This window comes from Lissotriton helveticus, chromosome 2_1 (assembly GCF_964261635.1).
Source record: "Lissotriton helveticus chromosome 2_1, aLisHel1.1, whole genome shotgun sequence".
Lineage (NCBI taxonomy): Eukaryota > Metazoa > Chordata > Amphibia > Caudata > Salamandridae > Lissotriton > Lissotriton helveticus.
This window is the reverse complement of record NC_136059.1, coordinates 1,241,568,426-1,241,584,841: the sequence shown is the minus strand read 5'-3', so window position 1 is coordinate 1,241,584,841 and position 16,416 is coordinate 1,241,568,426. Positions and strand designations below refer to the sequence as shown.

General features: G+C 43.3%; 1 protein-coding gene across 6 annotated transcripts in view; it reads left to right on the top strand.

Moving 5' to 3' along the window:
• Positions 1–7,573: 7,573 nt before the first annotated feature.
• Positions 7,574–16,416, top strand: part of HNRNPD (heterogeneous nuclear ribonucleoprotein D) — an 85,469-nt gene continuing 76,626 nt past the window's right edge. For 4 of the 6 annotated variants that reach the window (XR_013607139.1, XR_013607140.1, XR_013607141.1 and 1 more), the window contains exons 1-2: positions 7,627–7,948; positions 15,484–15,652. Coding sequence is in view for 3 of the 6 variants with exons in the window: in XM_078676142.1 (XP_078532268.1) it covers positions 7,782–7,948; positions 15,484–15,652 (336 nt within the window). In the remaining 3 variants the exon portion in view is untranslated. Of the gene's footprint in view, positions 7,949–15,483; positions 15,653–16,416 lie in introns of all 6 variants that reach the window. The other 2 variants (XM_078676141.1, XM_078676143.1) reach the window with 2 other exon arrangements.

The window sequence follows — 16,416 nt, the reverse complement described above, 5'->3', positions numbered from 1 at the left end:
TACAGATTTTATTTTAGCGGTCTCCGCAGTCCTGTCAAGTATCACGCATCAGACATGACACTAACGCATTTCAGTGTGGTGATCCGCATCACCGCACAGAAATGCATTGTCACGCATAATCGTTATAGCGCCTCGGTTGCCAAGCCATATGCGCTGCTTTACTACATTGGAGTGGCTGGTAGCGCCGGCTGCTCACAGCAGTGTGCTTGGGGGATCATGGCTGAGGTAGAAGCAGCTCTAGTAGTGCTAGAATGCTACAATGTATAAATAAAAATGTTAAGAACCGCTCCGCCTCTTCCGCGCTGTATTACGTTCTTGAAAGTCAAAGTCATAAGCGCTGCGCACCAATCATGACCATGCCAGATTTAGAACGAACCCCACGTAATCTCCGCGCACATCAACGCCACCGAACCGCCGGCGCGCACATGGAGTCCACTGTCTATTTATTTATTTATGCATTTTTATATAGCGAGGACTTTACCCGAAGGCGTCAGAGCGCTTCACATTAGGAACAGAAATGAAACATAATGAGAAACATTACAAAAGGACAGATTGCAAAAAACATATGTTACTTACATAAGGTAATAGTGACAATTGTGAGCAAACAAAATACATGAGGTAGTAAAAATTGTGAGCAACCAAAAATACATGAGGTAGTAAAGGTAATAGTGACAATTGTGAGCAAACAAAATACTTGAGGTAGTAAAAATTGTGAGCAACCAAAAATACATGAGGTAGTTAAAAGTGCACAAGAGGAAAAGTGACAAGTGTACAGTTATAAGAGAAAACAGAGTATAATTAGAGGTATAGTACTGCAATAAGTGCTAGACACTCAGGCACAAGAACAAGCGTTACGTAGGCAAGGTGGCACTTGTGCAAGTATCAAAGGTAAAAACATGTGAGAGGTAGCAACCGTGTGTTACAAGGGCAGAGTGGTGTGTGCATGTTACAAAAGGGCACCGAACACCAGTACATGGAAAATACTGCAAAAAGGCAGACACTCCAACCACAGGAATACACTGGGAAGGCACTTCCATGGTCATGGAAAGTAGAAATTATCAGTAGTGGGAAGTCTTCCTCACAAATAGCAAGAGGACGTGAATTACTTTTGGAGGTGTCTCTGGAGGAGGAGAACTTTGAGGTCCCTTTTGAAGGCCTGGGAGGAGGCGGTGGTCCGGAGCTGGGGCGGAAAGGAGTTCCAGATTCTCACTGCGTTGCCTGAAAAGGATTGGGCCATTGTTCTTTCCTTCTTGAAAGTGGGAGGTTCAAGCAGTAGATTCTCCGCATTGCGTGAAGGTCTAGAGCCTCCAGAGAGTTTCAGTTTATTCGCCAGGTAGCGGGGAGAGGAGGAGTGCAAGGCTTTGTGGGTGATACAGGCGGTCTTGTAGATAGCTCTAGCCTCGAAGGGAAGCCAGCGGAGGGTGGATAACATCGGTGTGATGTGATCGCTTCTTTTGGCCCCATAAATGAAACGAGCTGCTGAATGGAAGACAGACTTAAGTGGGGACAGGTGAGATTTGGGGAGGCCAGTAAGAAGAGAATTGCAGTAGTCTAGTCTGGAGAGGAGCAGCGATTGCACCAGGGTTATAAGGTCCTGCTCCGGGAAGAAGCGACGGATTCCCCAGAGAAGGCGCAATTGGTAGCGAGCAGATGTTGCAATAGAATTGATGTGGGGAGTTAGATTGAGTTTTTTGTCTAGAATGACACCAAGGGATTTTGCACTGTCGACAATGATGGGTTTATTGTTTAGTAGATTCATCTGATCCATCCATGCTTGAACCGGGGGAGGAGAGAGTGAGGAGGAGAAGAGAAGGAATTCAGTTTTGGAGGGATTCAGAATCAGTTGATGAGTTGACATCCAGTTTTGAATGGAGTCAAGAGTAGATCTTAGGATGGAGAGATCATGAGTGGAGGCAACCTTGAGGTAGAGTTGAGTGTCGTCTGCATAGAGATGATAGTGAATCCCAGATTTGCTTAGGAGGTTTCCCAGTGGTTCTAAGTAGAGATTGAACAATGTGGGTGCAAGTATAGAGCCTTGGGGAACACCTTGACCCACCGCCACAGGAGAAGAAAGACTGTTCGCTATTTTGATCATTTGAGATCTGTCAGAGAGGAAGGATGCAAACCATTTAAGCACAGTGCCCTCCATGCCCATTCTCTGTTGAAGAATATTGAGGAGAGTGTTGTGATTGAAGGTGTCGAAGGCTGCGGAAAGGTCAAGGAGAATTAGCAGACAGGACCCCCCTGAGTCGAGTATCCTCAGCGCATCATCAACCACTTGCAGTAGGGCTGTTCTGTCTGTGCAGCAGCACTGGCGCCTGCTGCTAGTCCGAGCCTCAGTGAGAGTCTAATTAATACCCAAGGGCGGCACACCGGGCAGTTCACGCTTGCCGAGGAGAGGTGACTGTTGTAGCGCGACCAGGAATCTGCGGGTGGCAGCTGGCCTGTTAAGTGCTGTGGAAAGCCTCACAAGTAAGTAACAGTGACTGTGTCACTGTGAGACAGTGCAGTGGAGTGTGTGTTAATCCAATCCACATATTAACTTTTTAGCGCGATCGGCTGCCTGCAGTTCCTCTGTGTCTGGAATGAAGTCTCATTTCTTTTTTACATGGTTCATGTAAAACAGAAAATGAGACTCCAGTCCAGACACCGACCCTGCAAGCAGCTAGCTGATCGCGCTCCTGCTAAAAACGCTAATTTGCATTATGTAGGCCAGAAAACCCTGAGGCCCGCTCTTGTTTCTCACCAGGTCATTAATATGGCTTTTATGCAGATTAGTATTGCCTCTTCCGCAGGTTGTTATGGGTGTTCTCCGTTGTGGAAGCAAGTTCCTGTGCTGGAAATTGTCCAACTTCCTTTACTCATAGGATGCAAGCATACATCCAGGAGGTAAACTTTCTCTCGGACTGAGTTCACTTAAGTCCAGCGTGCCAGGAAAACAAGGGTTGGTAAATGGAGACACTTAAACAGTTACTGAAATGTTCTGCGCTTTTACTACGCATAAGATGATAAAACGTTTATGTCTTTTTAATATTTTAATAATATTGCTCGTTTTTTAAGGTTAGTTGATCTCTGTTGCGCTACTATGAAAGGTTACTGACAACCAGTAACACAATTAACTTTTCTCTGTAATTAAATGTGTGGGTTGGCGTTTTGTCACTCTTTTCGCTTCCGTTTTTTTATCATCACATTGGACAACATGTGGCTATTATATTGCAATTATGTGATTTAATAATTAAGGGTGCTACAGCTCATGTGCCGCCACATCTAGTCAGTCACATTGGACTTCTTTATGCAAGTAGCTGCTCTCTTGCAGCAGTAGACCATTGCCTCAGGGAAAGCACGGGTTGTTGTGGCCAAAATTGTTGGTGTATGCAGTGATGGTGCCACGCACATGCACCTGCACATTGCAGGTATAGATAACATAACATAACATGAGTATTTGTAAAGCGCACGTTCACCACTACGGGCATCTTGGCGCTGAAATAACAGATGTTTGTTGTTACCCAACTCAATGGTACTCATTTTATTGACCCAAATGGATGAAAGGCTGAGTGGACCCGCCGGGATTTGAACCTGTGACCATGAGGTCGAACACAGGCCCCTGCAGTAGACGCATTAGTCCACTGAGCCACCAGACCCGGCATAAGATGTAACTTGTACCGTTCTATCTGGTGCCCCTGCTCACTTGCCGGTTTCTCATTCTATACTTCTTACCTTCCATGGTGCTACCATCTCCCCTGACCTCTCTCTCCACCCATCTGCCTGTATTTTGTTATGATTTTTCACCCCCCCTCTCCTGGTGCTTTCTCCTTGTTCTGCTCTTCCTCATTCCTTGCCTTTCCCCCAATCATCCAAAGTGATAAGCTGTCCTTCCATTGCTAGGAGAAGCTCTACTGATGTCAGTAGTTACTATAGGTGAGTGATGCAGGCCAATGAGGGGTATAGTGAAGCATGAGCTACAACATGATGGGAGGTGTTCATTCCAGCTGTATAACACAAGTGACATTTTACCGTCTTGTTTAGCATATGAGATATAAAAGCAGATGCACACAGAGCTGAACATCCAATTAAAGGTCCATCACCAATAATTGGCTCTTCTTTACTTCAAGTGCAGCTTAAACCCTATGAGCACCATTTGCTTATGTGAGGGTTTCTCACAAAAGTGCCTCGTCCAGCCACTGTCAAATTGCCCCTGACTCTTCCCAGCCCCTCTACTCATCCCAAACCTGCTGTTGTAATCTCCAACTAATTTCTAGACCGTTCCCTCCACTAACCTTTTCAATGCATCTAAAAAATTCACGTCTCTGCCGCTCAAATGAATTTGATATCTCCCTACAGTAATTCACTACTAATCCTGTTTGGGTTCTGGAGTAACGTGCTACTCCTCGAAAAGCACTTTGATGCCTCATCAGGGATTTTGTATGAAGGCGTTTCTACTTAGCCATGCTTATTGTGGTGCAGTTTCTATGGCCTGCAGGTGTGCATCTTGAAAGGATGGTGGGGCTTAGAAATGGCCCATTGTCCTCTGCAGAAGGGAGGGATACACACAGCAAATAACCATCTACTATACAATGAGAGGCTATATCGTGCCATGACTGAGTGCCCTTTCTTTTCTGGTACTTAGCAGCTTTGTGCCATTTCTGGTGTTTTAAGATCTTCTTACATTTTTTTGCCGTTCAAATGTGTTTCGTTGGCACTTTTTCCCTCTCGCATTTGTTCCTTCCTTGTCCCCGTCCCTGCCGCGCGACCCGCATTTACATGCTTGTGACGTAGGTACCCTTCCCTCTTGATATTGTCCCCTGCATGTTCCCGTCCCTGCCACGCGACCCTATTTGCATACATTACGTCAGATGGCGTGTTGTGTTTTCATCTGACAGTTAGTTGACTGAATGAGGACAGTTGCAGCTGTCCATGATATTGAGCTGGTGACCGGAGCGCTCTGCCCGGTGTGTCGTATCTAACTTAAATAAAGTGACACTTTCAAAAATACTGCGTGTCTACTTTACAAAATGGATGTAATTTCTGATGTTTGTATGTTTCGATCATCTTCATTTTGCTCGCAAGAAAGTGTCACTCATAGTCGCTGAAATGTCACTCATAATTACACTGAAATTATAAAAATGTCACACATGGCAATCTGAAACCTTGGCAGCTATGTCTCCGCATAGCTGCCAAGGTTTCAGATTGCTCATGTGTGACATTTTCATAATTTCTGTGTAATTATGAGTGACATTCAGCGACTATGAGTGACACTTTCTCGCAAGCAAAATCAAGCAATGAAGATGAGGGAAGCATATTAAATACTATCCTCCTTCTTTCTCCTTGCGTGTTTTTCTCTCTCTTACTCTGGGTCAAAGTCATGATGAAGAGAAATAAGTGCTGGTCTACAAAAATTAGTGTTGGTGGGCCCCATCTGCAACCACAGGCTCAAATTAAGCGTTGGCTGGGGGTGTCTGAGGAGGTATAATGCTGACATAGTGTACTGGAACTGATGGCTAAGTTCTATTGCTTTGCACTTCAATTCTTAAGTAATATGTCATCTGACATGAACCTATAGAAGAAAGGAAAGTAAGTACCACTGATAAACGTGTCACCCATGCTGGGGAGGCGTAGCATCACATCTTTAGCTCCTGAGTTTAAAGAGAGGATTAGCGAAGAAGGTCAGAGATTTATTACCACCACACGTGGCAACTACAACAAATACTCACTATCTCACTCAGCCAAACACTTGTCTTGACACACATAATTACTCTAACAAACACAACTGTACTGAGTGTGGTGAGCTGAAAGCTTTCCCCCATGTATGCATGTACTGTGCTGCAGATGGTGCCGTTATTGAGATCTGTAAACTCTTCGGTAGTGCACAACAACTCCAGGGTCTCTTCACCAGACTCTGAACTGTCCGTGATAGTGCCATGCGCAACCAAAACAGCATCTGTTGACTTCCATTTCAATACTGAAAACTCGCACATGAAACACAGAGAAACTTTCAAAAACAAAGCACTGCTTTAAAAATACCTTTTTTCCTTCTGTATTTGAGCAATTCATTTCTTCTGTGCTCCTTCCGTATATCTTTCATCCCTCCACTTCTCCCTTACGGTCCCTAATGCCCTTCTGTCACTTCCCTTCTTTACATTCTTCCTCATTTTCAATATTTACACTTTTTTTACAATGATATGCAAATGTTTATTAGTGTCACAGTTATGCGCATTTGTTGAAAAGCAGTCCTGTGCAACGAGTCCCACGGTTTGTGAATAGCTCTCTGCTGCATGATTTATGGGGCAAATATTTGAAAGGCTCGGCTCGTGCACAGGCCTTTAGAGTCAGAGTCAGGGCCGGCCCCGGCTCGGCTCTGCTTTCCCTGTGTTTTTGTTGCCTCACTCACCAGGAAAGCTCCACTTGTGCCAAGGAGCCGCCTGAGTTTCAGGGTGCCTCTCCACGCCAGCTGAAGTGGGGAGACTGATTAACATACTGAAATAAATCCAGAAGCTCATCTCACTACATCCACAACACTAAGATACCCGGCTTCACACTGACTAAGGAGGCATAAAGCAGGGGGAATGCTGCCCACGGGCACGGCTGCCAACGAACACCAGTTACATAAAAGGCCCCAACGCGTTGTCGCTTGGTCTGGACGTGGAGTGCAGGGCACAAGAAACAAGCAGAGAACAGCCGCCTCCAAACCCAATAAATTCTGCCCGTGTCCTGTACACAAGAGCTGTCGAATCACATGCGCGGCTGATAAACCGCCTCACACTATAACAGCTGCCCTGTCTTCGCTTTTATTTATCAGCACTTAGCTTTGCCCGGAATGTATACTTACCTGGACCCTGTCCGTTTGGCGACCCGTTTGTTGTGACAGCCAAGTCATGTAAGGCTGCACCACGGCCGGGATGAGAGAGTGAGACTCACTCGGTTGATGAATGCAGCCAGCCCTGAGGTCGCGGCGCGGTGGGTGCTTTCCAACTCGGACTCTCAAAAGATAAATTAGTTTGAAATACTTCACCAGGTGTGCAGCAGGCGGAGGTCAGATACCTCACACTTTGTCCACTGCATGCTGCCAGCAGCGCACTAGGCTCATGCGTCTTCTCCTAATGGAGCATTACCGTGGTAGCACTTCACAATCAGAGTGCTGAGACACCACGCATTTGCGTGACAATGCATTTCAGTGCGGTAATGCGGATTACCACACTGAAATGCACTAGTGTCACGCCTGATGCGTGACACTTGGCAGGCATGTAAAAATAGCATTTTCTACAATGGAAGTCAATGGGGAATTTTCATTCTCTCGATTTTTTATTTTAAATCTCCCACGTCCCTATCCTAAAAGGTTGGCATGTATGCATTTATCCTATATACTGTTAAATAAAATACGCTTGTTTTTCCCTCCTCCCCAAACCACAAGGGCCCGATCATAGTCACCATCTCTAGATCAGGCAATAAGTGCCGACTGAACACCTGCTACCTAAGGGAGCATTAATTTAAATTTGTTTGACTACCCCGTTCGCCTGATTCTAAGATGGCGGCCACTACGACAGTTTTACGCAGATGGTGCATACCTCCCGCCTTTGTTGCGCCTGCGCACACGGTAGTCACGTGACATTGCATCCTCTTCGCGTTCTCTCTCTTCCCTCTCCACCCCGTGCGGCGGCCATTTCAGGAGCTCCTACCTGCAGCGGCCGCCATTAGAGGGAAAATCCGGGGAGCCGCCGAGACCAACACCCCACACTTTAACATCTTCTACATTTCACGCGGTCGCTGTTTATTCACCGATCACCATGTCGGAGGAGGACGATCAGATGGAGGGTGGGATGGCTCTGGGGCCGGAGGAGGTCGAGGAGGGAGCCGCAGAAGCAGCGACAGACGAGGTCGGGGCGGGCGGCGATGCCAGTGGCCGAAGCGAAGGCACCAAGATCGATGCCAGCAAAAACCAGGAGGACGAGGGGTAAGAAGTCCGGGGCTCTGGGGGCAGAGAGGAGCAGGTTGTCTAATCGCTTGTGATCTGGCCGTTACGAGCACACTTATTTACATACATGCCAATACACCCGATTCAAACGTTAGACTACCGATTTTTCAAGCCAAAAATGTCTTCTTTTACGCTGTCCCCCGCCTGAAATTGCATTTCTACATTAGAAGTCAATGGGAAATTTCCTATCTCCCACGTCCCTGTCTCAAAATGTTGGCATGTATCACAGGGCGGGCAGCCTTGAGTTCTGCGTATTAAGGGGCTCCCGATGTTGATTGCTGCAAACGAGGAGTTATTGTTGGGAAAGAAAGCAGGGAGACGGATCGTTGTTCCATTGTTTGTTTAGTTGGGAATTACGAGTACGTGGCTACCAACGGCCAGTTTCCCGTCCTATTTTGGTACATGACCCTAGTGCTCCCAACCATTATCTTTTTGAAAGTATCATACTTGCGTCAGTATTAGGTTAAGGAAATTATCTCCCAGATCAATTCTATCCCCAAATAGTGTAATTGAAGTTGTCCTCCAAAGCGTCCTGTATATCCTTCTCCCACTCCTCTAAAAAAAAGTATGGAAATTGTGTCGGTCCTAGGACTGTAACTTTCCCTACGGATATTTCGTATGAAGGCTTAGGCCGGGTTGGGTCCATCCGGTTTCCAAGAGAGAACCATACTTCCTGTTAGTAAGATGTGTAAGAATTAACACACAGTTGCAGTCGCAATTTGGTGCATCATTATTTGTATTTACTGAGGTATTCGATTTTCCAATATGCATTGTTTTTACTTTGGTATGTTTTTGTTTTTAACCTTTTTGCCACCGATAGAGATCTTTTTTTAAAGTTAACATTCTGTTGCCATCATGTACATCCGTTACTGAATATATTTAGTTCGTGTAGCCTATCCTGGATCAATTACATGCTAGGCTAGTAATGTTTCCTGTGCGCTGCATAAGCATTGACTAAACTAGAGTTTCTGATAAAAAAAAAATATATATATTATTTGACGTTACTAAAGAGGCTTTGTGTTGCAAATGTGTTATAGTATGTCGATTTGTAGAGCATTCTAATCACCCGCGAGGGTATCCCAGCAGTTAGACAGGTCAATCAATCAACAATTAGTATAGCGCGCTACTCACCCAGAGGGTCTTGAGGTGTGTGGTCCGCGCACATTATTTGAAGAACCAGGTCTTAAACTTCAAGCAAAACTCCAGTAGCGAGGAGGATCTGATGGGTTGTGGCGGGTCATTTCACGTGCTGGTGGTGATGTAGGATGTATGTGTAAGGGAATATGATTGAGTAGGTGTCTGGGTGGATTGTGAGATGTATGCAGCCGTTGACGTATGTAGATCTTGTGTCGTGTATGCCTTGTAGCTGTTGTGAGGGGTTTGAACTGGCTGGGTTTGTGAATGAGGGGTTGGTGAAACTCCTGGAGGTGCGATGTGAGTGTGGTCTGGAAGGTTGAGGATGAGTCTCGGGCTGCATTCTAAATGGTCTTAAGTCAGTTATTGCTGTAGTAGTCTACTTGTGATGAGTGCTTGCGTGATGGTTCGTCTGGTATTTTGTGGAAACCACTTGGACATTTTGAGCAGCATCCACAGGATGTGTGTTGACTTGTGGTGTCATATCCGGTTAGTATGTCATCTAGGATGATCCCCAGATTTCTTTTGTAGGTGCTGGTCCATGTTCTGTTGGCCACCAAGTGGCATCTTAAGGGGAGTTCCTGTTTCCCAAAACCATAAGTGCTTCTGTTTTGTCAGAGCGGAGTTTCACGCCGTTGGTTCTCATCAATTTTGCTAAAGAGGTCATGCATTTGGTAACGTTTGTTCTAGTGGTGGGTGTCTTATCTGTGAGGTAGGCGATGAGTTGGGTGTCTTCTGCTTAGGAGTTGATAGTGAAACCGTGATCTGGGCAAGTGGGGCCATGTTTTTGTTGAACAGGGTAGGGCTGAGGGATGTTACATGGGGACAGAATTTTAGGTTCTTTGCCACCAATTTAAAAGGTGGCAGTCTCGCTCTTTGGTGGTTTCTTCCAGTGAGTAAGGAGCAGATCCATTTGAATTGTCATTCAAGGAGATGTCTAAGAGTAATGTCCCTGCTTCCAGGAAACAACGATCTCCTTGCTCGTGTAAGAGTTTGATGTTTTTCTAACTGTAAGACAAAGTTACTTTCTCCGATGTAATTTAAAACTATTTTATAAACAACGTACAAGAGGGAACCCTCTCAGGTATGCACCTGCTCCACCAGACCATTCAATATGACAGGGTTGCTCTGTCTCCCTCAGAACCTCGGTATACAGTTATAAACTACAAAGAGTTCTGTCGGGTGATACAATTCTTCACCCAGAATTGTAATTAATGTTGAACTTTCAGTGAGTAGGAGAGTTATTAGTAAAGAGTATTAGAGAGCGCATCAGAGCTGTTTGAATAACAGCTGTGAGCCCGTGCCTGAGGTGCCTCATCAGAGCTGTGTGAATAATAGCTGTGAGCCCCTGCCTGAGGTGCATCATCAGAGTTGTGTGAATAATAACAGCTGTGAGCACCTGCCTGAGGTGCATCATCAGAGCTGTGTGAATAATAACTGCGTCAGCCCGTGCCTGATGTGCATCATCAGAGCTGTGTGAATAATAACTGCGTCTAGTATGCTGGACTACTGCTAGCGTCTTGTTTTATCAAGCGTTTGTAGTTTTGCTGTTTGTAGCGCTGTAAATAACAATTGTGCTATTATCCAACTTAGCGCTAGGCATTCTCACTTTTCTTATGCTTTTTTTCTTTCGTGAAGGTTTTTGAGGTAATAAGATCTATCAGGTGATTTCCAATATGTAAGGATCATATCCGTTTTTGTATGACTTTTATGTTCGCTTTGAGCATCTAGGTCAACCTGAGTTGGTTAGTAAGATCAAAAATGAAACATTCCAGTTGTAAATTTCTAGAATATAAAAGTTGTAATTTACTACTTGCTTACAAAGCAGTCTTTGAATTTCAGAGTCTGCCGGGATCCCTCTGTCCTCCCCGTGAACCCCTGCGCCTGTGAGCTCCGTGCCTGCCTGACATTCCGACACGCGCCTTGGGATTGGGTCGCGCCCGTGAGCTGTCTACGTTACAAGCTCACGAGCACGACCCTATCCCAAGGCGCGCATCTGAATCCGCCTCTGCCATAGACAATGCTGCGCGCGTGGCCAGCTCTTGTCTCCACTCCTTGTCGGGTCTTGTTGGCTGAGCAGACGACTATGGTTCTCTGGCGAGAAAGCGCTTTGCGCGCTTCTAGCCGAGACCCAAACAAGGTCACAAAATGATCCCTTTGAAAGGTAACTTGTTTCTGAAATACAAACCAGACAATCGCTAGTCACGAAACAAGTAGCCGTTTCTAATTAATATATTCAATATCATATAACTTACATTTCTTCCACATAATACATGTTCATTTTTTAATTTTCTTATAAATAATCAGATGCCCATAAGACACATACTACATACCCAGTACATCCGCAAACATATATATGGTGAGAGGAAGACGCATTATATATAAGAAAATAAAGTGAACAATGCGTATCATGCAGAAGAAATGTTAGATGTTTGTTCATGATTATATTAGAAACTGCTACTTGTGGTGTGAATGTGATTTTTTTTTTTGTCTGATTCGTATTTCGAGACAAGTTGTCCTTATCTTTCAAAGGGATAATTTTGTGACCCGTTTTAATCAATGTTGAATGGTCAATATTAAGAATTGTATCACCTGACTAACTCTTTGTAGTTTGCACTTGGCTAGGCTGAAAGTTTCTTGAGGAGGCCGTGTGCTTCCAAGAAGGTGGCCGAGGTGAGTGTTCAGGGTGTGGGTGAGGGCTGTGCTGATTAGTGATGTTCTGAGGTTATAGATGTAGTGGGTGCAGGGGTCTGTTCAGACACGAGTGGACGGTCTGAATGATTGTGATAGGTTCTTCACTGGTGGGGGTCTTACATTCATGCAGGTGGTTCTTTCTTAGTGATGGACAGGTTGGTGATCTGTCTAATTTCCAGGGTGATAATGGTAATTTAGCCTCCTGTGGGGAAGTTTGGGTAATTTAGCCTCCTGTGGGGAAGTTTGGACGCAGAGCTTTTCAGTGCCTGTGCTACATCTGTATGCTACTCTCTCTGCCTTCAGAGGCAGTGGTGAAAGAAGTCTTGTGTGTGCTTTATTATAGCTAGTACACCAGGTCTATTTAAGTTTGACAATGTGTTTACTTGTCAGGGCGGGATATATAATCTGGAAGTGGAATTGGGAGGTTTTAGAATTTCTCTAATGTTTAGAAAACGAGCATGCCTATTTTTTATACCCACTTGTGTGCATACAAGTCTTTTTCGGGTTGTCAGTTTTTGCTTTGATTTCACACATCCAAAATATGCCTGCTGTGTTTTTGTCCTTGGTCGGCGGAAAAAACTTTACTTGGTCAGCGAGCAAGGAAAATCCACTTTCCAGTGAGATTTCTCTGCGTGGGCAGTCACGCCCGCTCGTGTTGAGAACCCTGCTGTTCGGGTAGAAGATCTACTGGCAAGAAAAAAAGCATCATCCTCTGGCACTGCGCATTGTGCTGTTCACACAGTGCAGGGCAAACACCTTTTGCTGTGAATCAACACGAACGGCATGACCGACTGCACTCCGTTGCTTGCGGAACTCCGCGCGGCGTGGAACAGCTCCCAGGCCTAACCACATACTTGGGCATATCTCCGTGTTACCGGTACTTGTAGGGCTCACTAGTCACCCGGGAGGATATCAATGGGCAGAAACTTGTTGAAGAACTATGTCAATTGATCTGTTCAGATCGTATGATTCCTGTATCACTAATCCCGAAAGAATAAGTTGTCATGACATACTGTCTTGTTTAGATTATTTTTTTTTTCTTTAAACATCAAAATCCAAACACTTTCCATTATGAATGTAGGCAGGGGAAGGGCACGAATCAACACATGGCAAAGAAATGTTCTGGAATCGGGATAAAGAATAGGGAGTCACGTCACTAAATAAGTAGCAAGGAAATGAGAGGAGAAAGTCACGTGATCATGGGCTGAACAAAAAACCAAGTCTCTGTACGTATCCCAAGCTATTGGAGACAGTAGGTCTTCTCTCCTACAGACATAAAATGTCTGTTGTCAAAACCTACGCTCATGCATAGCAGTATTTTTGTCTAACATTCTACCTCCAGTTCAGTGCTTACATTGCGCTGCACAAACTATATCTAATAAGTAGTCTACTGTTACACTTTATCACATTCAAATTGTTCTTGTGAAGGTACTACCACCAGTACAAATACTAACAGCACAACCTAGAATACCACCGCTTACACTCCAACCCCACAATAGATTGCACAAGTACCTCCAGATTCAAACCACCACCCAGCTTTGGCAAAGCCAATAGGTCTAGCTTTAATGTGCTATTGCATGAAATGTTGTATTGTACGTTGTATGTTTTGTCGCATTAGCGTGGCCAGTGCTCCTAATGTTAAGCTGCAGCAATCATGTTGTGGCATGGACATCCAGAGTGTGGAGGAGGCATTGTCTTCACTTGAAAGTGAGCCTGCGTTTAAGATACCGATTACACAGCTGTTTGAAACTTTTTAGATTCCAGACTAGGTTGTAGTCCATACTGGGTTTCTGCAAAATCTAATTTATATGTGATAATGCACATTTTGCAGAATTGGTGCATGAAAGGCTTTCCCTATTTCAATTCTCATCGTAAAAAGCAAACACGAACATGTAAAGCAGTAGCTTTCTCGTGGTGATATGAATCCTAATTTGCAGGTAGCAGGGCCAGTCTTAAATGTGGTGCCCACGAGGCGGTAACACTAGTTTCAGTGATTTGCTGCGTTAGGTTGTCTCCATCTTGTGAGGGGTCGTGTTTCGGGGAAGCCGCGTCATCCTGATCACCCATGCCACAATTGGTATCCTTGCACGGTTCTCAGTTTCCATTTTTCTGTCGGTTTTAGTTTTGTTAGAAAACAACAAAAAATCGAGTATATATTAAAACTGACCTACCTGTGTTTAGAATACGTCAATTGTATTCATGAAGTATATTTCCGTGTTGGGTAATGAACAAATCAAGTAATTTTTTTCCTCAGGTTTTTATAATCAGTGACTTAAATAGGTTAAAGCCAAAGTTGTAGAGAAGTCCTTTGCTCCTGTGTTTTACAGTTACGGCTCGGGTCTAATGCAAAGTTTTCAAATTCCAAATAAATGCCCTGGAGCACAATTTGTTTGGTTACTTTAAAAAAAAGTATTACAACCGAATGGTTGCGAAAAAATGGGAGATATTGTGCCCTGGTTAGCTCTTAACCTATAGTTATGTGGTCTGATACAAGCTTGGTGATTGACGCAACTGTTTTTTGGCATTGTTTTTCGGAGCGGTTGGATTTTAGTGATTTGTGTCTTGGAGAGACGGTTCAATAAACATGTCAAAATATTTTGTGGCATGGTGAATTCTATATTGGTGCTTATTTCACTCTATCCATGTTCTAAGAAATTGTGTTCACAGCACGATCTATTAGGAACCGCTGCGAGTAGCTTGTATTTAATATAAAACGTTATCACCCTTTAATAAATCATGCATTTAATGTAAAAACGTTATCAGCCTTACGATAACATGTACTTTAGTGAGTGGAAAAATGTTTTTTCACTGTTTCTCATACTTCCAACTTTAGTTTAACATTTAACAATGGTGGACCTATTTGATTTGTGCGGCGTTCGCCTGAAATGGTGGCCTGTCAATTATTGTGCCTTAACACTTAAAGTTGTCAATACAAAATCAATGTTAAATATGTAATAGTTGTCTTACAATTAATGCATGCATTTCTATTAACGTATTTTACCAGCAGTAAATTACATGTGCATTTATTGTGCTTTTATAAGATGCTGTAGGGTAATTCCAAGCACTGTGCATCTTAAAATTCTATGTATTATCCCTTTACATTTATGTGGTAATCTTAGCTCGGACTGTAACCCAGGTTTTTTTTTTTTATTCGAGTGTCTGGATTGGCATAATGCATATTAATTGGTCGTTTGCTCATTTAAATATTGGTGTCCTTTATTTGTATCAATACTACATGTAAATTGTTGCAGAGGTTAACAATAGTGTTATAATTACTTTAAAATTTGTCTATTGGTAAACTATTAAAGTCCAAAGCAGTGAAATCTTGCTTTGAAAGATATTTGGACTCACCGTAGTTTAATTGGTTTGAAACATTCCAGAATTCTTTACATTTCGTAGACAAAATATTGGATAAAACAGTGCGGTAAGATAAAACTTTAAGGTATATGTTCGCTTTGTGCTGTCTGGATGCTTTAATGTATATTATCTATTTGTACTTTTTTGGTAGTCTGAATACATTATTTGGAAGGGTGAGGTCTGAATAAAATTGTATTCTAGTAGTTGTACTTTGACCCTCCATGTACAGTGAGGTTTCCTAGAAAACGTTACTTGTTTTTAAAGCATGATTGCTCTTAGGGCATACTTTTGTCACATAAGAATTTTAATATTAAGGTTTGTTTTTACAGGAAAATGTTTATCGGAGGCCTCAGCTGGGACACTACAAAGAAAGATCTGAAGGACTATTTTTCAAAATTTGGAGAAGTTGTAGACTGCACACTGAAGTTAGATCCCATCACAGGGCGATCAAGGGGTTTTGGCTTTATACTGTTTAAAGATGCTCAGGGTGTGGATAAGGTACAGTAATGTTATAATGCCCCCTCCGCTGTTCATTGTTTATCTTTGAACAATTAATTCAAAAGGGGTTACCACCAATCTGTTTACATTTGATAAAAGTAATTGATTAATGTATTGTAATGGGAAATGTAATATTTGCTATTTTTTTCTTTTTAGGCTAAACTTAAGACACTATGCTTGTTCATGTAGTTTGAACAAATGTCACATGAATAGATTAACAAACTGCTATAAACAGACACCCTTTTCTCCACCTCTTGGTACACGTAAAACGGTTGCGGTCTACAATTTCTGCTAAACTTGGAACAAGATAGTTAAAAAAAAAAATGGAGCAATATTGGACGCCAAAAATGCCACTAAACTAATCACTTCAAAATATCTCATGCTGCTTTAAAGTTCGATAAATTAAATCACTTTTTCAGACATGCTTCAGTTTTTCAGGTTTACATATCATTTGGGACAGGAGAGGAGATTAATTCTGTAGGAACATTATACTATATTTGTACTTATGAAGGTTGGTTGTAAATTTGTGCGCGAAATTACTGGGTTCAGAAAAAAATCAAGATTCGACTGAAAGCTCCGCACCTGACCATTTAGAGGCTGCAGTGTTGTAAACAGTATACTGTCATTTTAAATTCAGGAATTATGTGTTCTTTACTTAGTACATTTCCAGCATAAGGAAGAGGGGCATGGTTACTCATTCTCCCCCGATACACACACCCTCCAGATTTACTCTACAACTAAATATGGAGAATCACAATTTTTGG